Source organism: Lacerta agilis, chromosome 5 (assembly GCF_009819535.1).
Source record: "Lacerta agilis isolate rLacAgi1 chromosome 5, rLacAgi1.pri, whole genome shotgun sequence".
Lineage (NCBI taxonomy): Eukaryota > Metazoa > Chordata > Lepidosauria > Squamata > Lacertidae > Lacerta > Lacerta agilis.
This window is the reverse complement of record NC_046316.1, coordinates 52,183,599-52,205,601: the sequence shown is the minus strand read 5'-3', so window position 1 is coordinate 52,205,601 and position 22,003 is coordinate 52,183,599. Positions and strand designations below refer to the sequence as shown.

The window sequence follows — 22,003 nt, the reverse complement described above, 5'->3', positions numbered from 1 at the left end:
AGGGCAGATGAGAGAAACAGGACGAAGAGCCTTTCTTCATCAGACAGTTTATATTTGTCTAGATTAAATGCTTTACAAAATGGCATGCCACTGGAATGAGCAAATCCAGGCCTGCATTTGATAGAGGTGGGTGTGGCAGGAAAATAGATATTTTAAGGACAAACTTGGTCTAGTACATTAAAGAAGTGGAAGCTTGCACGTACATATTCACACTGTAACCTATGTATGGTACAACTCAAAATGAAGAAACGGGAGTATGGAGGGGATGGAATAAAACTCAGTTCTGTAATACAGCTGTAGCTCATGGATCACTAACAGCTCCAAACAACTTTTGACAAGTTAGAAAGGCTACATCCACAACATATATTGAAGGTACTCGGATATCACTTTTTAAAAGCCACTGCTTTCCCCCCAAGAATCTTGGGAACTGAATTTTTAAGGGCGCTAAGAGTTTTTGGAGATCCCTTCAAAGAGCTACAATTCTGAGAGTGGTTTAACAATCTATCATTTTCCCCAGGAAACTCTGGAAACTGTAGCTCTGTGAGGGAATAGGGGCCTCCTAATAACTCTCAGAGCTACAGTTTCCAGTTTCCTGGGGAAAATGATAGCCTAGGGCTTGCTGATCAGAAGGTCGGCGGTTCGAATCCCCACGATGGGGTGAGCTCCTGTTGCTCAGTCCCAGCTCCTGCCCACCTAGCAGTTCAAAAGCATGTCACAGTGCAAGTAGATAAATAGATACCGCTCCGGTGGGAAGGTTTCCGTGCGCTGCTCTGGTTCGCCAGAAGCGGCTTTGTCATGCTAGCCACATGACCCGGAAGCTGTACGCTGGCTCCCTCGGCCATTAACACGAGATGAGCGTCGCAACCCCAGAGTCAGACACGACTGGACCTAATGGTCAGGGGTCCCTTTACCTTTACTAATTCTCAGTACCCTTATTAAACTACACTTCCCATGATTTTATGGGAGAAGCAATGACCATTTAAAATGGTATCATAGTGCTTTAAATGTATGGTGTGGATGTGGCCAAATACAATATAAAAGTAATATGTGCATAACTGAGAAAACAAAAGAGGGTAACTCTTCCCACTTTCTTTCTTCCTGTTCCAATGGGACCTGAGTGCAACAGATTAAGAGGTGTTGCATTTGTGCAAAGTTAAATATTTGCAAGTGCCATTGGAAGTATAAAAGAAATTGGCACTCACCAAACTAGATTCTCTTCTTGGGGGAGGTCTGGTTCTTAGATTTGGAGAACCTAGTGAGAGAAGAAATATTCCATATTTAAACAGAACAGGCACATGCACATCCAAGCTTCAATGTTCTGCCAGCAATTAAAATAAAAATTAACCTGCCCAAGAAAAATAAAGTAATTTATTTGTTACAATAATTTAATAACAATTTTTAAGGTGCAAAGCCTTCCTGGGCATCTTATGTTTTTAAACAAAATACAAATAACATATTTACTAAAACCAACAGAGCAGCAAAGTCAGCATAAAAACAGGAGTGACAACTCTCCAAGACTCCCACAAGCTCCAGATGTTTTAGATTACAACTTGTGCTGGCTGGGGCTGATGGGAGTTGGGGTCCAAAACAACTGGAGGGCACCAGGTTGGCAAAGGCTTGTCTACAAGCTCTAAGAGGTCTAGACAAATGAAAAGGTCTTCACCTGCGCCCACCCAAAAAGGGTTACTATGTGCTGAAGCCAGAACTGATCTGCTTCATCTGAGAAACAGGAGAAGAATAATTAAAATAGATGATTATTTTAATCTTACCAAATTATGTTGGATGGAACTGATGGTGGGGGAAAGGTTCAAAGAAGTCAAAATAAAACCAGTGGGTTTTTGGAGTTAAGCCAACATAGTATGGGAATTTTGTTTTGTTATGATGCCCAGAAAGATGGCATGGCTATTCACAACAATGGAGCCCCTTTCATGTGATCTTTGCATGCAGAGAGGGGAACAAGAACACCATATGATCCCTGTCTCCATTCTGCACACCTTCAAGTAAGAACTGTATATGGAGCCTATAAAAACTGAGCTGTAAATACAGATGACTCTCTCCATGGCTTTTGGAACCCTGACAGGATTATACTTCTGTGGGCTCTGTTCTGACCTTCAAGTGACTGTACTGAAGCAGAGCTTGCTGCCATGATTCCGTGCCCCCTCTTTATGTCTGTTCAATCACTCTAGATGTGAAAAACTGAAAAGCCCTTGTGCTAATATAGAAATCTAGACTTTTAGGAGCAGTTAACCAGAAGGGGGCATCAGGTGTCTTCCCAAAAGATGAGTCTATGCAGGAATCATGTCACATTCAGGATCATAGCAATCAATCACAGTCTGGTGGTTGTTAGACTTTTTGCAGACAAACATCAGCCAAGGGGCCTAGCCAGGTGTAGCCTGCACTCCATATTAATATTCCACTCTGTACTCCTTTGTATATTTCTTGTGCCAACTCCATTTTTCACAAACCTCTCGTTTCAATCATAGTTTTTAATGGCTTCATTGGTATAATCATATAACTTTAAATCCACCCATTTTTTAGATTTAAGAATGAGCTGGGGTCCCCATATGTTGTTGGATGAAATTTCCCATCATCCCTGACCATTTGGCAAGATGACCGTGGTTGATGGGAGTTGGAGTCCCACAACTTTTGGGGGGCCCAAGGTAAAAGCACCACCCATCACCCTTGATCATTGGGCCATGCTGGCTGGGGCTGATGGGAGTTGTAGCCCCCTAAACATCTGAAGAACCGGGCTGAGGAAGCTGCTCTCAACTAGTATTTTCCTCAATCCATCAGAAGTTGTTGACCCTTCCAACCTGCCCCAGCAGTAAATAAGCAGCTAGGAGTCTACTATGGCCTTACTTATTTGAGCTCTTTGTGGTGCAATCCGTGCTATGGCTGGAGAACCCTGTGCAATTTTGAAATCTGTTTGTCTTGAGTCATCATGGCATTGCCATTAGAGTCATTGCATAAGATGGGCAAGCTTATTTCCTTCTTGGTGATGTGGGATTCTGCTGTTTCAATTTCTGACTGGGTTTCCTTGTCACTAGAGGACTTCTTATTCAACAGGTTGCTGATCTCCATGATGTTTCCTATAATTTCCACTGGCCCTGTCAAGTTCTTTTTCCTTGATGGAAGGTCATCTTTTGCTTTTTCAGGTACGAGGCTGGGGCCCAGCCCTCTTGCCTAAATACCTAGAAATAGAAAACGCAAATATATTCAGTTTTCCATGGCTCAAATCTGACATGGTGATATACAGGAATAGGATTAGAATCCCATGCACACCTTAAAATGCATGCATAAAAAACCACTAATGGAAAGTGACTATAACCACACAGTTGCCGGTCAGTGCTTCCATACTGAAATGAAGCAGAGATGATAAGCCTGTGGTCCTCTAGCTATGGTTAACTCCAAATCCCATCAGCCCTAGCTGCATAGCAACTGGTAAGTGTGCTCCAAGAATCCTACTTTGGAAATACAAAACCCAACAGTCACTGGATCCTGGATGCTTCCAGGCAGTCCTTAATTTGCAAAGAGGTCATTGAGATATCACTAAATGGGTAGATACAGATGGGGTTTTTAAACTTGGGGATATTCCCTGGAAGGGAAAAATGGGGGTTGGTTTGGCACTTTTATGTCAACAATTCCATGTGGACATTGAAATGGGGGGGGGAGCATGCAAGGGGGAAGACTGATGGCCCACCTGGAAGCACCCCCAGCATTGGGGGAGCTAACCCAATAATAAAGTTTACTTTGAATCAGGGCTCACAAGGACTTAACACCAGATGCAGTTACAAATGCCATGGGCTTAGTTGCAGAAATATAACCTACTCCTCTGCCATATTCTTCCTTCCCCTTTTGTCGCTCTAGCAACTTTAGTTAAAGAGTACTCACAATTCCAGGCTCTCACAACACAGAAGACATCCAAAAGATGTCTTTCTCAAAAACATGGGAGAAAAAGTCTTGAGGCTGTAATGGCATGCAGTCCAGGTTTTTGCCACTTCCATTCTGGATAATTGAGCATGGCAGCAGCATGGGAAAGCCACTTCCACTACACTCTGGGAGGTGAGTGCCAGCAGCTCTACAACTGTCCTGGGCAGTTCTCTTGCAGCCCTCCTCCAATGGCAGCAGTGAGCAATGGGATCACTTCACTGCCGCTGGGCAAAGCTTTCAGGACTAGGGCCTGAGAGAAAATAGAACTTGTGGAAGTGAGAAACTGCATACAGGAAGAAACGAGGCTTAACATGAGATTCTTTTCTTCAAATGGCTCATACTTTTACTGCTCAACAACTCTTGAGAGTAGGACAGCAATGTGATGGTTAGTCAAATGAGTGCACTCTTAATTCTCTCCCCTCCCTTTGGGAGTCTGAAGAGCACAGCAGGGGAGGAAAAACAAAGCATTTGATTAATGCAAGTGACTATTAATAAAATATTCTTGACCACTCCCCCCCTTGTCATCAAGGTAGGCATACTCCATGGGCCTGAGGCTCATCCCCTGAGCCTCACTGGATCACAGCCATGTAGAGCCAATGCAGCAGCTCAGATTTAATTCTGAAGCTCCGCAGGCATCTTCCCACATCAGCTTTAAAGGAAGAAAAAATGTAATTTGCAGAAAAACTAAGCAATCAGAGTAGCGGCCTTGATACCAACCAGTTTTAAAACAGCATTGCACTTAGGAACAATAGGGGCAGATGATTGGGGCCAGGCACAAAAGATCCAGCTACCCCCAAACAATCCTGCTCCTAGGAGCTTTACATATGTGTAATCACAACGTAGAAGCCTAGCTCAGCACAAAAAACAGAGAAGTGCTTCGAGTTAGTTGCATCTACCGGTAAGTACAAGCTCCACGATTAACTCTCATATGCCTATGCAAGTAGGCACAGGTGTTCAGAGCAAGATAAAAGGACACTGGCTTTGACAAAATTGGGTAGCATCAAATTCATAGGGGATAAGTTTTAGCAGTGCTGCGAGCCATGATGTCTATACTGTGCCTGCATAGCTGGATGCAGTATGCCTCTGAACGCCAGTTGCTGCAAACTGCAGGAGGGAAGAATGCTACTGCACTTAGGTCCTGCTTGTGGGCTTCCCATGGGCGCCTAGTTGGCCACTGTGAGAACAGCATGCTGGACTAAAAGGGCCACTGGCCTGATTCAGGAGGGTTGTTCTTATGTGCTTACACTCTTACATTCAGATTTCATAGATGCACTAGTTCCCTTGTATGGCACAACCCTAAGACTGGCCCCTGGAACTTTTTCCATTCTACGTGATGAAAAAAAAATGCAGCCAAAATGAAAGCCAAACAAGATCTTGTAGCAAGTATCAAGGTTCATCCACTGAAGCAGTTTCTTGCTCTTTCTCCCAATAACAGTAATAGTTATAACCCGCACTTTTAAATAGGGTGCAGTCATTTCATTTAAGCCACAGGCACCAGCTTTCAAAGGCAATTTGGGGGGGGGGGGGAGAGAAACGTCAGGAGAAGCCAAGAGCAGAGTTGAATACAGTGGAAGCGCAGCTTCAATGGCAGGCCACTCCTCCTCCTCCTGCCACCACTAGTGGGGGGGGGAGTACTTCAAACCTCCTTCCCTTGCACAGCAGCAGCAGCAGCAGGAGAAGCAGACTCCCCCTGATTCTTGTCCCCCATGAGTTGGTACCCCTGCATTAAGCACATTATCTGACAGGCTATTTGCTTGCACAGTTTTCCATAGCTGTGGAAGACAACAGTTCAATTAAGAGTTTAGGGTTAGAACACTTGTGAACCTTCTCAACATTCATAATATAGGAAGATGGAGCAGGGGAGGGAGGACAACATTCGGATGCACAGGAGAGTGGAATGCAACAAGAAGGTGGTAATATATAGAAGTGCTACACTGCAATTCCAAAAAAACAGTTTTAAAAATGCTGAATGAAAAGTTAGCATACAAACTGTAACAATAGGCTACTGAAGGGGGAGGGAGGGAGAAAAGGGGGGGGGGAATTGCCTCCATTTGTCTGAGCGTTTTCTTCCCCGTTAACATCTGCTTTCCAGCTCCAGAATACTGGAATTACTCCAGAGGGAAGGAAACCAGGAAGGGAAAATCAGGGGAGGGGGAAGTAAGAATCAGTACAGAACCATGTATTTTGGAAACTATTATTAAGGAGGTGAACATTAAAGACTTTAATGTGGAACTTTTTACCTAATTATTAGTGCTTATCTTATTCTTGTGAGACATACGTCATTAAGATTGTGCATTCTTCCAAGCATTTTTTGTGGCAAAAGTTCTGTTAGCTGTAATATTCCCACTTTGGTTTATTGAGCATTTATTCTGATTTGCGTGCACAAACATTACACGGGAGTTAGACCATGTCTGGCCTTATTGAGCATTTATCCTGATTTGTTTGCAGCGTTGTTTATAAATCTTTCCATTAATCATTTGGACATCCTACACCTTTTCAGTGCATTTCCCCATTACCGTCAGTATTAGGGCCCCCTGAGAGTCTGAGGGCCCAAGTATATGCACCAACATACACCTACATCATATGGAATCAGGTGGAGGCATTTTTCAAGTGGACAGCATGTGCTGTTCTGATGCTGCTGTTACAAGCATGAGATTCTTAACCATAGTTCAGAACCAGCCTAAGCACTGTATCTTATCTTTCATTCCTTCTTGCCTTCAACTCGATTCATAACAGAGGAGGAAGAGAAAGCAAATTAGGAAATCCCTGTTTCATATGCAAGGACACTTGTTGCTATGGACCAAAACCACACTCTTCCGTGGAAGGCTGCCATGCCTTAGGTAGAAATATTGGCGATGAAGTCTGCAGCTTCTGGTCAGCTATCCACTGTCTAGGAAAATCAGGTTTATTAACCATAGCAATGTATTGGATCCCATCTAAACATGCACAACAGAGATAGTCTTGCCATGCACAGTAGGGGTGGAACCAGATAATCCCCAAGGTTCCTCTGCTACATAAGGATGAACACTTCCTGGGCTTTTTAAAGGCCTTCTAGTTTGGCTTCAGCCTAGACTGAATCTCCGTGACCATGCATCAGCAAAGATAGTTTTTCTTTGCATGTGCAGAATGAGAAGAGTCTCCGGCATACAAGGTGCCTTCGTCCAACTACGAAATAATCCCAAACAGCCAACACCAGGAGGCAGGGAAACTGAGCCAGGGCAGGGGCTCTAGCCTGCTTTCATTTATGCCTTCCCCATTTGCACAAAATGTAAACACTGCTAAAATTTAGATGCTTTGGTCTCCCTCTTCAATGAAAATACTGAAGACTGCAAGAGATTCTAGGCCCCTGCAGACCTTAAGATAAAAGGAAGGCTGGCAGTGACCAGAAAAAAAAAAAACTTTTAAAAACAAAAAGGGAGTTCAGTAATAACATCAGGGGGAGTTTGTGATATTGTTCCACCTTCTGCAAAGAACTGTGCACTCTGCTCCTGAACCCTTGGCTTTGGATTAAAGTCCATGAATGATTTAAAAGGGAAGAATGCAGAGCTGACAATGGGCCAGCTATTCCCTGCTCATCATGTTGGAAATCTTCTCCCCTTCTATCAGCTTTCATTTGTTATTGATGGGAGAGTTAATCAGGAAGATGCACAGCGAACGTGTTTATAGAACACATAGAACTCAGTGTGGTTCCATTATTCATAGCCCCAGTGCCTTAAAGATGGCCAGACTACAAAGCAAATGACAACCTATGAAAAATATATGTTCCACACGCAAAAGGAAGTGAGCAATAAGGGGTAGGTTCATAGTATCCCAGGGTGAGGTAGGATCGCCAGAGTTACCCAAAAGAACTTCTTATAATGTAGCAGCACCCACAGGTTTGTACCCTCCCTTTGACGGTTGTTTATAAAGCCACACAAGGAGCTGGATTCCACATCTTCTTTAGGAAATCTGTACATTGTCCAACCATTTTTTTCAATTATGACAATCCTTTGCCCTCTTACACGAAAGGGAGCCCCATTAAATTCAGTAGGATTTGCTTCCAATATTTATCTGACTGCTGCAGTTAAACTTGAATGGCTTTATACACATTGCATCTTTCATCCCTCTCCTATCACCAAGCAACAGGAGTCTATTATGCTGAGCACTGCAAAGACATACTGCTTACGTGGCATTTAATGTATCTGGAGCTGCGCCAGTTTTTTTAAAAAAAAGAAAATCCCGTTTATGTTTGAAATTAGACCGTTTAAGGGCACCAGAAGAGAAATTAGACTGCTCCCCCCCCCCAGCAGTTAAAGGCATACCTGCTTTACAGGCCAAGGTGTTAGCACCACAGAGACCTAACACACAACACTGCTTCCTCATGACTCCCCTAAAATGTTTCTTCTAAAATAGTCTATCAGCTATTTTTTGTAAATAAACAAACACAAAAGCAAAACATTGACCAACACATATTAACAAATATTTGAGCTGTTGCTGTCATATAACTTGTATTGCACTGACGCACGCACCACAAAGGTAACAACTTTTCCAAAGTTGTCAAACATCACACTTGCCAACATGCAAGTTGTCCCCACAGTGCTCCAGTGGGTCTTACTCAAAAGGAAAATGTCCATAGGATTGCATACTGGAAGACCCCAGCTGCTCATCTCAATCATTAATGAAGAGAACAACCACCCACGAGAGAAGATTTGGATTTTTTTTTCCAGTTTGAAGGACACACATCTCTGCCATAAGCCTTTTTCCTCCCCGCACCCATTTCTACATATTGCACTTCCATTATTTCATTATATTCAATATAATTTTAAGTAGCTTTGTACAACTTCACCAGCATTTTTGTTTTCAATATGCTGAGGTCTTCCTTAGATACAAGCACTTGTGAGATGCTGTGTTCACAAGGCTAGTAAGCAAAAGGGCAGCCAACCCCAGAATGATTTAATTAAACATTTACCTGATGTACCACCATCCTTCCAGGTTCTTCTGAATGACCTCCACAGTGACTCCTTTGTCAAACCCAATTTCGTCCTTCCCCTGGCTGGTGTATGACTGGATGTGACATATTTCTCTTCTAGCAAAGAAAGAGAGGGCAACATCAGTTAAGATCAAAACTGGCCCTAGCTGTTGCTCTTTCCTGATTGCTATTCCAAATGATTTCGCAGCAATTAAAATGTGGCAGCATTGCAGAGGTGGAGTCTTGCTTGTGAGGCCCTGTACCTATTAGCTAAGCATGCCTGTATCAGCTCCTCGCCACCGCCCTGCGCTGTCAATGCCAACAAATGAGACAAGGTCCCTGAGGAGGGGTCTCCCCCATCTCCTACATATGGTATTGACAAAAATCAAGCTCGCTGCCAGAGTAGCAAAGCATCACTGGAGGAACTTGCTCCAGCTGGCTCCATTTAGCACACACATGGTTATGTTAAACATTGCATTACTGGAATCTGAATGCTGAAGCTGGAGTGGGACCAATACTACTCCAGCTCAAAGGAATGGACTGACCTATCATCTTCACACTCCTAGAAATAATACAAGTTTGCAGCACCAAGCTGCCAGTATTTGTTTTTTTCATGATTAGATCATAGTGTACCTTCCCTAACCCCACTCCAAACATCAGTGCTCCCAAGAGAAAGGCAAGTGTCACTTTCTAAGCTTCTTCTAAAAAAAACAAAAACAACCAACGTTGTTAATTCAGTGCTGGAAGTCCTGTTTTACCCACCCACCACAGGTTATAAAGTATTTGCAAAGCCGTGGAATCACAAAGCATTTTAGCTAACTGTGCACTTGCTACGAACTCTACCCAACTCTACACTAGGTCACAGTCGGGGGACCTGTGGCACATCCAGATGTGACTAGACTCCCAACTCTGTCAGCCCCAGCTAGCACTCACTGATGGGAATTGTAGTCCAACAACATCTGCAGAGCCGCAAGCTCCCCATCTCAAGCCATAACCACCTCTGTCCAAAACAAGAGTCAGGAGAAGAAAATGCCTCCAAGTTACCCACAGACACTCATCTGCATATTAAGATGCTATCTAATTACATAAGCAAAGTTTTAACTTGACATTCCAGTGAATGTGGAAGACCTCTTGGGATAACAGATCATGTAAAAGACTTACCAATCAATGACTTTTCCACACTAAAGCCAACTCCTCCTCTAATTTTATAGTTGGTGTAACATTCACACTACTCTCCTGTCCAGTACCAGTTTCATAAACTTTCATTTGTTTATTTCCAGACTGGGACATAGCAGGTTGGCGTTTTTTTTAATCTGAATGGCAGCCCCACAGAGAGCTATCATGTGAGCAGCATACAGAATACAGAGACTAAAGAGAGGGGAAATGATCACAAAATGATGTGCTATTTCTTTATGTGTGTTTGGGGAGGTGATAGGGAGTCTTGTTGCTATTCTCCACAATGCATGAACTCTCTTGTGCTTGAGGGTTACAGTAGGAAAATATTTTGTTTCAAAATAAGTAAGTAAATGTTTAAATTGTTCACAGAATGGAAGAGATGGGGTTGCATTGCTTATCATTGGGTAGTTGCTTGTGCCATTCTGTTGAAGTCTCCCTACCCCATCCCACATGGGAGTCTGGATACCCATATCCTGATATTTGATGTTCAGGAGCAAGGGGGGTTTATCCAAAGCAATATGTTGACTGCAGTATATTAGTCCAGGATTCTCATCACAGACATACCACTTTAACCAAGATAGTGGTGAAAATGCTTCTCATGCAAATGCAAGGATTTTATTGGCAGGTAAGATAGCCATTTATGCTGTCAACCTAACTCCCTGTATACCACTTGGAATTGCAGAAACAAGAGGGGAGGGGAGAAAGGATCCTAGATGTAGGCAGAGTTTCAGATCCCCAGGAAGTCAGTACAGATAGAAGGTGTGGAAACAACAGCAAAAGGAAAGGGCAGTACTTTTAAACAGAAGAAAAAGGCCCTGCTATCTGGTGCAGACTGATCTCACCTTATCAGTTAATTGAAGGCTGGTGTCCAGAATATAATGTAAGAGAAGGTTGTTTGCCAGAGTTCCCAGATCCCAGGCCAGTTCACAGATTATGGTAACTATCTGGGTTGGAACTCAGTTGCATCAACATCAGTGTGTGTGGAAACACACTGCCACGTGTATAATGTTCCAATCGTACACTGAATGGTTGAAATTCCTCCCTAACTTGCACAGCAGAAGGTCTGAATTATAGTGTGGCATTGTCAGTTCAACATAAGGACTGGATAACTTGAGGAGTTCTGAAAATCTTATTGGCCAGCTATGAAGTTTTACACACACATTTAAGATGGCAGGCAGAGGAGATAACAGCAATTCAACAGGGCCATTTTTGCTCCCTGCTCCAGATGCTGATGACATTCAATTTGAATATGCTGTTATCTGCATTAGCTTGTGGCTCAACTGGCCCTGAGAAAACCTGAAAGCCTCTGCAGAGAGATCCATACTTCATTTTTGTTTCTGGAGATGTTGGCAGGGACATGACTGCAACACTCCAACAAAACCACAGCCTTGTTTCATTAGGATTACTGCTTTTGGACTCTTATCACACTTAGGACATGCTGAGCCATCAAAAACAAAAAGCAACAAACTACATCACACAATAGGAGAAATTGCATTCCTTTGTGGGGGAGACGCAGTCATCACCAAGAACGAAGACTTTTAAGGGACAGCTGAACCACAAAGCTGAACTGGTGTAGTTATGCCCCTCTTTTGTGTTAACAGCAGGGGGATAGAAACGGTCTTAAGATCATTGTCACACCCTAAAAATTATATTTCCTAGATTCTTCAGTGCAGTGGTGAGAAAGCTTTTTAACCACAAGGGCAATAGGTGGCAGAGGAAAGGATCAGCCTGGGGGGACAGAACCAGCTTTCCCTTTACTCAGGGCTTTTTCCCAGCCAGAAAGCAGATGGGTGCCATTGCCATTCTAAGGGAGAACACGGAGGTGTTCGTTGTGCAAGTCCAGCACCGTTTTTAGGAAAATAGCACTGCCTTTTCGATCTCACTCTTAAACATAACATACACCTCTCTCTTAACCCGTCCCCCTTGATCACTTGGGACTGCTGGAAAGGTGAATGGCCGATCATCAGCGAAAGTGGATGGGGCCCTTGGGGCTTGGCACGGTGCACCAGGGGGTGCTAGTGCCCATTCACGTGTATCTCAGAGGAAGCTGGGCAGTTAAAAGCGTGTATGGTGAAAGTGGTAAAATATGTCATTAGAAAAGGCAGGGGCGAACGAAGCCTAACTAACACCGGGGCGGGGGCAAACAATGGCTGGAGCATGCGTTGCGCCGTAGCGTACGACGCATGTGTGGCGTCGTATGTAGGGGCATGTGCGGCGTCCACTATGTACAGCACATGCATGTGACGCCGCACATGCGTTGTACGAAGTGGTTTGCCGTCAGCACCACTCAAGAGCCGTACGGATGGTGGCAGGATCCTCTACTCACAGCAGTAGAGGGATCCTCCGCTTGCGGCTGTAGTGGCGACAGAGGGATCCCACTGCTGTCCGTACGGCGCTCAGGCAGTGCTGGCAGCAAAACGCTATGTATAGTGCATGTTTCAGAATCATGCAACAATTCCTTATCTTTCTACAGGTCTTCAACTGCTCAGAGCCCACCTAAGGGGACTTGTTAACAGCCATATTATTTTAAGGCTTTGGAGGTGAAAATATTAAACTGCTAGGCAAAGGATTTGCACTTGACTTTAGATAATGCAATGAACACAGGCTAGCAAGTGACTTCAGAATCCTCAGCTACACCCCCTCATAGCTAAAACATGCTGAAAAAGTATCCCAATGTGACTATTATAATGAGACAATAAACTAACATCTAAACCCACATATTTATGATTTAAGAGTCATAAAGGGGATGACATCACTATGCAATCTAAGCTCTGCTTTGTGCATCTTGCACATTAAAGTTTCTTTCTTCCTTCTTTTTTTAAAGGCTCCTGCTGCTACAGTTCCAAGAAATAGCACCTCTGCTTTTATTGAGGTGCATTGCATAAAATGAATGAAAACTATGGAAACACCACCAATGAAGAAGCAGTAGAAGTATTAATGCCTTGTGCTTCCTGTCCCTGGAATGTATGAAACACAATCCGTGCATCTCTTTCACCCAGGAAATGCTCAAGTTATGATGTTTAATTGTATGTAATGAACACACACCCAGCTGACAAATGTCAAAGGGGGACTGCTGCATTTACAGGTTCTGCAAAAGATTCAGACACTTCTACTAAGGCTCAGTTTTGAAACCAAATTTGCAAATGTCGAGCAGCTGGAGCTTTGCCCATTACAGACTCTACTTTCCAAAGGGTTGCTATTATTTGGGGGGGGGGGTTTGGTGTAAAGCCATCCAAAGTTGAACATGGGTCTTTCTGAAATATTTTATTTGTTCACTTAAGATGAGAAAAGTAAAGCAGAAGAAGAATGAAGGAAAAAGAAGACATGCTTGCAGCTGAGTGTTGTCAGATTAAACTCCTACAGATATTAGAGCCCTGGTTATAGATTTGTTTTGCTGTTCTATTTTTAAGCCTTCTGTGCTGCAACAGGAAGCTATCATTAAAGTTTCCCTTTGCAGAGTGCTTTCACAGCAAAATATTATAGCATTTCCCAAATTACTCATTTGGTTTCCTTACAGTGGTGGAAAAAGGGAGACCACAAACACACACACACACACACAAAGTTTATAAATTAAGCTGGCACTCCTTTGAGCATAGGTCCGCTTGTAACCCCAAAAGCAATTTGCGACAGTCTTCAGCTGAGGCTAACCGTAGAAAAAATTACAATATCAAATGTATGCAACTCGGCATTTATGGGAAACAGCAATGAAATGTTATCATTCAGAAAAATGACTAGTGTTGTATCCAGCTGACCAAGGAGTGCTTAAAAGGGGTCCAAGTAAGGTAGCATACAATTCAGTTTTCGGAATAACCCAAAGGGGACAATATGTGGTCTCTAAAATTTTGTGAGCCATTTCTTGTTTGATATTTTGGTGTTACGGTTTTATTGATTGTAAGTCACTTTAGATCCTTCTTTGAAGGCAATAGAGATCACTTCCTTCAAATGAAATAAATAAGTTGGTGGACTAACACAATCATGTTATATTTCTTGCACCTGTTTTTAAACATTGCATACTGTATTTCTAGATTAATCATCTTTTTTTTAGAAGAAGCTGTGGAAGATAAAGCTATTTCAAGACAGTGTACAAACCATTGTGAGTGAGGTCGGTTTCCTCACTTCAATTAATGTTAAAGTCCAACCATCCTTTGTGTTAGAAAGATCTCCATTTGTTAGCAGAAGCCACAAACACGCACACTATGCCACCTACAGATTACTGTACTTACTCTGACACACTACCACAGTATAATACCTTTGAAACCTACAAGATTACTACTCCCTCCAGACGGTGTTCCAGGGATTGTGCCAAAGTTAGCAAACTTCAATTTTTCTCCTTAAATCTGCATGTCTGAGACATGGTGCACTCACAAAACAGCTGCCATGTGGCTTCTGTAAGTTGGTCCTTGTGGCAGCTGCTTCAACACAGCTTCTTATGCAAGGATCAAGCAATTTCTCATTGAACAGGATTAACAACTTTTGAGCCTTCCAGAAACATGGAAGAAGATCTATCAATTTGTGGTTGCTTGATACAAATGGCTTGGTGGTTTTCTCCATGCAATAGAAGCAATTAAAAGCAGCCCTTTCTTGACGGATGTTTTACCAGCAAAGGTAACTCTTTGAGAAAAACATATTGCATGGTATTCAGCTAAGTTTTACTCAGAGTAGACCCATCGAAATTAACTCTTGAGAGTCCCATGGACTGCAAGAAGATCAAACCTATCCATTCTGAAGGAAATCAGCCCTGAGTGCTCACTGGAAGGACAGATCCTGAAGCTGAGGCTCCAATACTTTGGCCACCTCATGAGAAGAGAAGACTCCCTGGAAAAGACCCTGATGCTGGGAAATATTGAGGGCACAAGGAGGGGGCGACAGAGGATGAGATGGTTGGACAGTGTTCTTGAAGCTACCAACATGAGTCTGACGAAACTGCGGGAGGCAGTGGAAGACAGGAGTGCCCGGCGTGCTCTGGTCCATGGGGTCACGAAGAGTCGGACATGACTAAAAGACTAAACAACAACAATAAGTCATGTTCATTTATTTCAGTGGTTCTACTCTTTAGTAAAAATTGGTTGAAACTCCTTGTGTTTCCACATATCTGAACTGAATGGCAAATGAAAATAGTTATTAGAAGCTCGAAGGATGGATGTTTTTCTGTTTCTTTCCTTTTCTCATTTTTTTTTCAATTCTAAAAACCACACAAGCGTTCGTATGCATTTTTGTACACATTTCTTCTAACAAATATTTCTGTGTACATTTTTGTTGGATATCCGCATATGAAAAATGAGAGGACAGTTGTGTTCCCGCTTTGCGTACTTATTTGTGAAGTGTGGATTAGAATTGCGCTAGAAAGGAAGCAAATGAGTCTCTCCCCTCTTCCCTGATCTGATTATGGATGAGGAGGCTGATGTGGCATGTATCACTGAAACCTGAGGGGGTGAACAGGGTGGAATCAATCTCACCTAGCTGTGCCCACCTGGGTACTCAGTGCAGCATCAGGCAAGACTTGAGGGTCAGAGAGGGGGAGTTGCGGTGGTCTATAGAGATTCTCTCTCTCCAGGCTCTCTGTCCAGTTAGGGGGCAGGAATCTACAGTGTGTGTTCCTGGCACTGGGCAATGGGACAGATTAGGGATTCTGCAGGTTTACCGGCTGCCTTGCTGCCCAGCAGTCTCCCTAGCTGAGCTGACAGAGCTGGTCTCGGAGGCCTGCCGCCTTCATTATACACATTTACACGCTAGGCAGAAACATCCCTTTTTAGCCAGGCCTTTGGTTGATTTGATTGACATACTGTGCCCTTTTAAAATGTGTTTTTTGGGGGGAGAGGGGTTGTTGGGTTGTTTTTATTTTGATTATGTATTTTGTGGTTTTATATTTTGTTTTGGGAACTACCCTGAGGCCTCCGTGTATAGGGCAGTATATAAATTCTAATAATTTTAATATCTGTACACCTTTCAGTTTCTTGAGACTGAGGTGAGATGCAAATAGAACTGTCACACAATTTCCACTGACTCAGTCACCTTCTGTGACACAGGAAGGGCCACAGCTCAGTGACAGAGCATCATCATTGCATACAGAAGATCCCAGGTTCAATCCCTGAAATCCCTAGGAAGGCTAGGATAGAACCCTGCCTGAAATCCTGGAAAGCTGCTGCCAGTCAGTGTAGACAACACTGAGGTAGATGGTACATGGTCTGCTCAGCATAGGATGCCTTATTACGTTCCTAAGGGCTGAGGCAGGGAAAGCTATCCTCAATGTTTAATTTATGTCTCTCTGTGTATCAGCTGTGGGACATCACTGTGTGACCTGATCCAACTTTGAAACACTGAGAGCAGAGGCATGCAGTCTGGAGAATTATCTAATTAAGGCTCCTAAGCAACATGCAATAGCTCAAAATCTTCCAAACCACGGAAGAATTCTCCATAAAAATACTTTCCCTTCAGTCAGCAGTCTCTTTCACGCCATCTCCCTTTGCCTCCTCCAAACCCTTTTGTTCAAATAACCTCTGTCAGGACAAAGTCACTCCATGCCTGAGAACTGAGATAATCTAATAATGTTAAGGTTTTAGAGCATATTCACATAAGACAAATCCCCACTAACAGTCTCTCTCAACCTGGTGCCTTCCAAATGTCTTGAACTACAACTCCAATCAGCTTGGTAGGCCAAGATGTCTGGACGCCACCACGTTTGGGAAGGCTTGTTTACTACCAGTTCAGAGAAGTTCTTATGGCAACTGGCACTCCAAATGATAGTAAATCAGTAACTTCAAGCCTGAAAAATATGTAGTCTCTGTGATGGCCACCTTCCCAAGAGATAGTGTAAGACCCAAGGAGTGGCCTACAAATTTCATGATTCTCAGAAAGAATTAAGGAGATTTCACCACATCCCTAGGCCTCACTCGCCTCTCTTTATGTGCAGCCCAGCTCTGGCAAATGAACAGGGCAGCGTTCTTCCCAACAGGCTGTAAATCAGGAGCATTAGATGTTCCCAGGAAGGTTTACAGTTTTTGTAAACGTTTCCAGTAAGAAGCGGCTTAGAGTAAGTAAAGGCAAAAGTCATTACAGGGATCTCTGTTCTGTGTAGGAAACAGTATGTTCCCCTGCATGTGTGCTATACCATGTGAAGCGTACACAACTACTTTCACATGCATGAAATGCCCAGCTTGGTGTTATCATCCCATTGCATTTATATGCAGCAAAACCACTGACACATGCCATGACAGCCTCCTGCGCCATTTGGTATAGTATACTGCTGTTCTGGTAGTCAGCAACAGGAAGCATGTAGCATTATTTGCAGTGCTCAGGTTCTGCCCCCACTCTGCTTCATGGGAAGCTTTTAATATTGGATGTTGCATTGTATTTTTACATTCTGTTGGAAGCTGCCCAGAGTGGCTGCAGCAAGCCAGTCAGATGAGAAGCGTACAAATAAATATTATTACTATTACTATTATTACTACTATGCTACATACCGGTCAATGGATCAGGGCTGGCTACCCACTCTGAGCTCTGCAGTGGGGGGCAGAAGTGGGGGTGGGATATGGCATGGGGGGGGGAGAATATAATTTCATGATTTAACTTCATCCACCAACCTAATCCTTTACCTTCAAGACACTATTAGGGGCTACAGGCAACACCCTCTTTAAACAGATTTCTAAAACATTCCTTTGCACAACCATTCTCAACTATAAACTTAATTTCTTGGCTCATACTATCAGCCTACTTACTTTAGGTTTTAGGTACATTCCCTTCCCTCCCCATGGTCACAAGAACTACCCACAGAAAATAATTAAGAATGAAAGAGCCATATTTACATCAAATGCAAAAACTGATCCAATTGGCCTTTTCCTGCCTTCCCTTTTTTGGTCACCTTAAGGACCTTCAGAAGTGGTGCACAGATTAAAAGATGTGAAGAGTTGTTTGTGAAAGCATAGTGTCTGCAGAGCTGGTTTTTGCTTTTGGCTCCCATCTGAACATGCTCAGCAGGTAGTACACCTAAACGCCATCTAATTTTGCTGCAAGCAGGCTTGTTTCTACTGCAGAGAAGACAAGACCAGTAAAATGCAATACACCCGCCAGCAATCCATAGCAATGTTGAATGGCAAGAGAAGCAGCAGCAGCCACCAGCATGTGCATCCTTCAAGGGACCACGTCCCAGAAGTTATTCACCTCGACTCTGCTGCCTGTTGACCATCCCTCCCAGTGTCCATCGCCGGTCCAGGCGTCTCAGGTGTGCCTTGCGTCTCTTAGAAACTATTTTGGAAAATGGATGAGAACATAAAAAAGGAAAGAAAGAAAAATAAAATGTGATGGGTGGGTGGGTGGGGTGGGAACCAAACTCAACATAAAACATGGTAACAATAAGGACTAGTCTTATGTTAGCGAGGATGAGATGTAATAATACATTGGGATTAGTTTACAATAAGTGATAAAATAAGAAACTACCTGAGGCCCAGACACAAACAGGCTTTCTCATGGTTCTTCATTTAGTGGATATATAATCATACTAAATAATAACAGTAATGGGTTGTACCGGTATGTATCCAGAATTTTGGGACGTCTGAAGAAATAGACATCAATAATATCACAGCACCTTTGTGTATAATGCAGGATGTTTGGAGCATGTTTTTATGACATCTTTGTGGCATAGGGACATTCAGGGCTTTTGCCAAAGTTGCAGCCTGTTCCTTAGATAACTCTGTATGAGCAGAGGGGAGGTCCAAATCTGTACCATGCAGGATGGAACCTTTAAAGAGGCCTCTACAATCCAATGTACACCAATTAAACCATTGGCTTGCTCCCATCAGCCCCAGCCAGCATAGCCAATGATAAAGGATAATGGGAATTGTGTTCCAAAAACACCAGGAAGGCAATGGGTTCCTGTCTGTTCTGAGTAAAGATGCTACAAGTGTACCCCAACTGTATCTCCCGTTTGTGGATATGAACTTTTCCTCTGATGCAAACTACACTATACCATTCCTCTGCACTAAGGCTGAAGGGAGCCTTAATGTCATGCACAACTCTGTTTTGGGACAGCATCCTCTGTGCACAGTTATTTATGAGTTGGATAAAGATGTACATATAATGGAATATGACAAAAAGTTAACACTAAAAGGGGAACAAATACTATGATGGGAAAGGATAGACTTGGTCAGCACTAAGCAAAATAGGGCAGTTAATGGCAACACCTTTTGCTGTACGCAGATTCTGATAGCATCTTAGACAAAAAGACTTGCAAACTGGGACAAAACCAGAATAATATCAACTATATAATATACTATTCGCATTCATACGTCAGGAAAAATATATATTATGAAAACTGTGGTCTATGAAAGATTCAAGATAAGCTGAAAAAAACAACTCAAATAGCTGTGTTAAATCTCTTATGGAAGAACATGGTGCATTATTCTATACAAACCACAAGTGTCTAGACCACAATTTCTAGAAACCCAGCATCATTATAAACACAAAAGAATCAGCATTAAAAAAAAAAAATATTATGCTTTATGCCACAACCCATACAAGTGTTACTTCTATGATATGCTGTAAACCGTCCAGAGTAGCTGGAAAAACCCAGCCAGATGGGCAGGGTAATAATAATAATAATAATAATAATAATAATAATAATAATAATAATAATTCTATAGCCTCGTTTCCTACCAGATCAAGGTAGCCTAGGAAGGCATTTAAAAGGCTTTATTCTTCCCCTCAAATGGCATAAAAGTTAACCTACTAGCCTTTGTGTTGGTCTTGACATAGCTATGCTAATTCCTATAGGGTAAAGGTGGGTTTTAATTATAATTCCTCACCCAGATCAATCACAGCTGCTTCTTACCTTCCCCTCCTTTGGACATGTTAATTTCAGAATCATCTCTAACTCCACTTTGGGATTCCAGGTAAGTGGCAGGGACCCAGCCCTGCTCTTCCGAGGTACTTACAAACCACCAGCCTGTGAGGGTAAGCAAAGAATAAGAGTTAATTCACTACAGAATCACAATCCCCTAACAATTTCAAATTCTTCAAAACCAGTGTGTTAGTCATCCTGGTTATAATGCTAGCACTTCTGAACCCGTTTCTAAAGTTCCTTTTACACTGCATTCCTTTTACTGTATCATTATGGAATCGTAGCTTTTGATCAATGTAAACACTATGTCATGCTAAATTTCATTCACACTCCTGCGTGTGGTGTGACACAATAGCAGACATGCATGTTTCTGTTCCCCTGTCATTCGCCCACGAAAATGGAGGAAAAGAACTGTATGCTGGAATTCCACCCAAATTTCGTCACATGGCGTGATCCATGCAAACTACAGGAAAATTACAGCACAAAACTCCTGCGTTTACCTGGGTTAACAGGATTGGAAAATCATTTTTTCTCCCCAGAAGCAATTAACGCAGAAATGAGTGCTAAACTTATGCTAGATTTCCAGAAGTGTGAATGAGCATATAAATGATCAGGGAATGAAACACCAGGAAAACAGAGTAAAGTGCTGTCTGAATGCCGTTTAAGAGTTGTACTCCGTTCAAGACTCCAGCCACCCTGAATAAGAACCTCCATAGCAGGATGGGGAGCACAGCAGGACTAATAGAGGTGTATGTGGTGGTGGGGAGAGGAAATTAAAATTTTCTCTCTTTCTCCTGCCCTGCCCAAGGCTTCCCTTGCTGTGCTATCCGCATAAAGGGTTCTGAGTTGGGGCTTGATGCCAAACATTTTATAAGTATACAGCAGGAGGGGATGAGTCTGGAAAGGGGGGGGAGGGGAAACTTTTTTGCTCTCCTTTTTCCAAGTAGGAACTGCAAGAACTGCAATTTTTGTATAGAAGTCGGCACATCGCTGGTGGAAATAAATCACCTAATTGCCATGTAGGCGCAAAAATGTTCTGTATTCCTGGTAAAATCAGACAGGTTGCACAATTTCCTATATTAAAATGACTCCACACACTTTGAATAGTTTTTTTAGCCCCACATAATTGTGGTCCAATTATGCCGTGGAAACTCCCCTGGACTATTCAATTGGAAGTGGGAATGTCAAACTGGAACTTCAAATACTAAAGTTGCAATTAGAATTGGTTTCTTTTCACAGTGCTGACAAAAGACATTACCCCAGCACAGTGTGGGTCAAATCATAACTAAGGTTCTGCTGCTGCAAGTGTCTGTGGGCAAAGTTCCACTAACAGGATGCTCCTGCCAGAGGAAGTTTTTGCTTCTCTCCCCTTCTCCCTGCAGCTCCTATGGTTAGGTGGGCCCCTGGAGCAGCATGAGGGGCAGTGCAGGGGGAAGGGGCAGATCTCCAATGGATTCCAGTTCCCCTGTAAATGAAATAGCCCTTCTGATCATGGATAACTAGTTAGGATCTAAGCCAATACAGAACCACAGGCAAAGGACAGAGACTATTAACCAAACTTAGCTAAGGCCTGTGCGCTTTGCTTTCCACTTTTAAATAAAAACAAATGCTTGTGTGAATTCTACTTCATAATAAGCTCCCTTTTCGATGGAAATCAACACTCTGCAAAGTTGGATAATTCCTTCCTATTGATATCCTTTAGCATATGGGTGATGTTAACACAACAATTAATGAACTTGTAAATATATAAATTCTCACTGAGGCAAGCAAAGAGACTATACCAATAACAAACTTAGTTGGTCTCTAAGGTGCTACTGGAAGGAATTCTTTTAAGTGAAGTGGTTAATGGTCCTTCACAAAGCCCAGGTGTAAGCACAAATTACTATTGGCTACTTCTCTCTGCCTCTCCCAAGGCACAGATGCTGAGAAGAGTCAGCTGAAGTTTGCAAGAGTGAGAGATGGTAGGAGGATAAGTTGGAGCAAGACCTGAGCCTTCTACCCATACCCTTGGTTTATGAACTAGATAAAATCCTGAAGTTGAGGCTCCAGTACTTTGGCCACCTCATGAGAAGAGAAGACCTCCTAGAAAGACCCTGATGTTGGGAAAGATGGAGGGC

At 42.9% G+C, this 22,003-nt stretch overlaps 1 protein-coding gene across 1 annotated transcript in view; it reads right to left on the bottom strand.

Moving 5' to 3' along the window:
• The window catches only part of SH3PXD2A (SH3 and PX domains 2A), a 95,678-nt gene that overhangs the window by 3,760 nt on the left and 69,915 nt on the right, over nt 1–22,003 (bottom strand). The window contains 8 exon segments of the mRNA XM_033149740.1: nt 1,203–1,252; nt 2,860–2,916; nt 2,919–3,146; nt 3,149–3,183; nt 8,852–8,978; nt 8,981–8,995; nt 18,212–18,295; nt 19,878–19,991. Of these exon segments, the coding sequence (XP_033005631.1) occupies nt 1,203–1,252; nt 2,860–2,916; nt 2,919–3,146; nt 3,149–3,183; nt 8,852–8,978; nt 8,981–8,995; nt 18,212–18,295; nt 19,878–19,991 (710 nt within the window).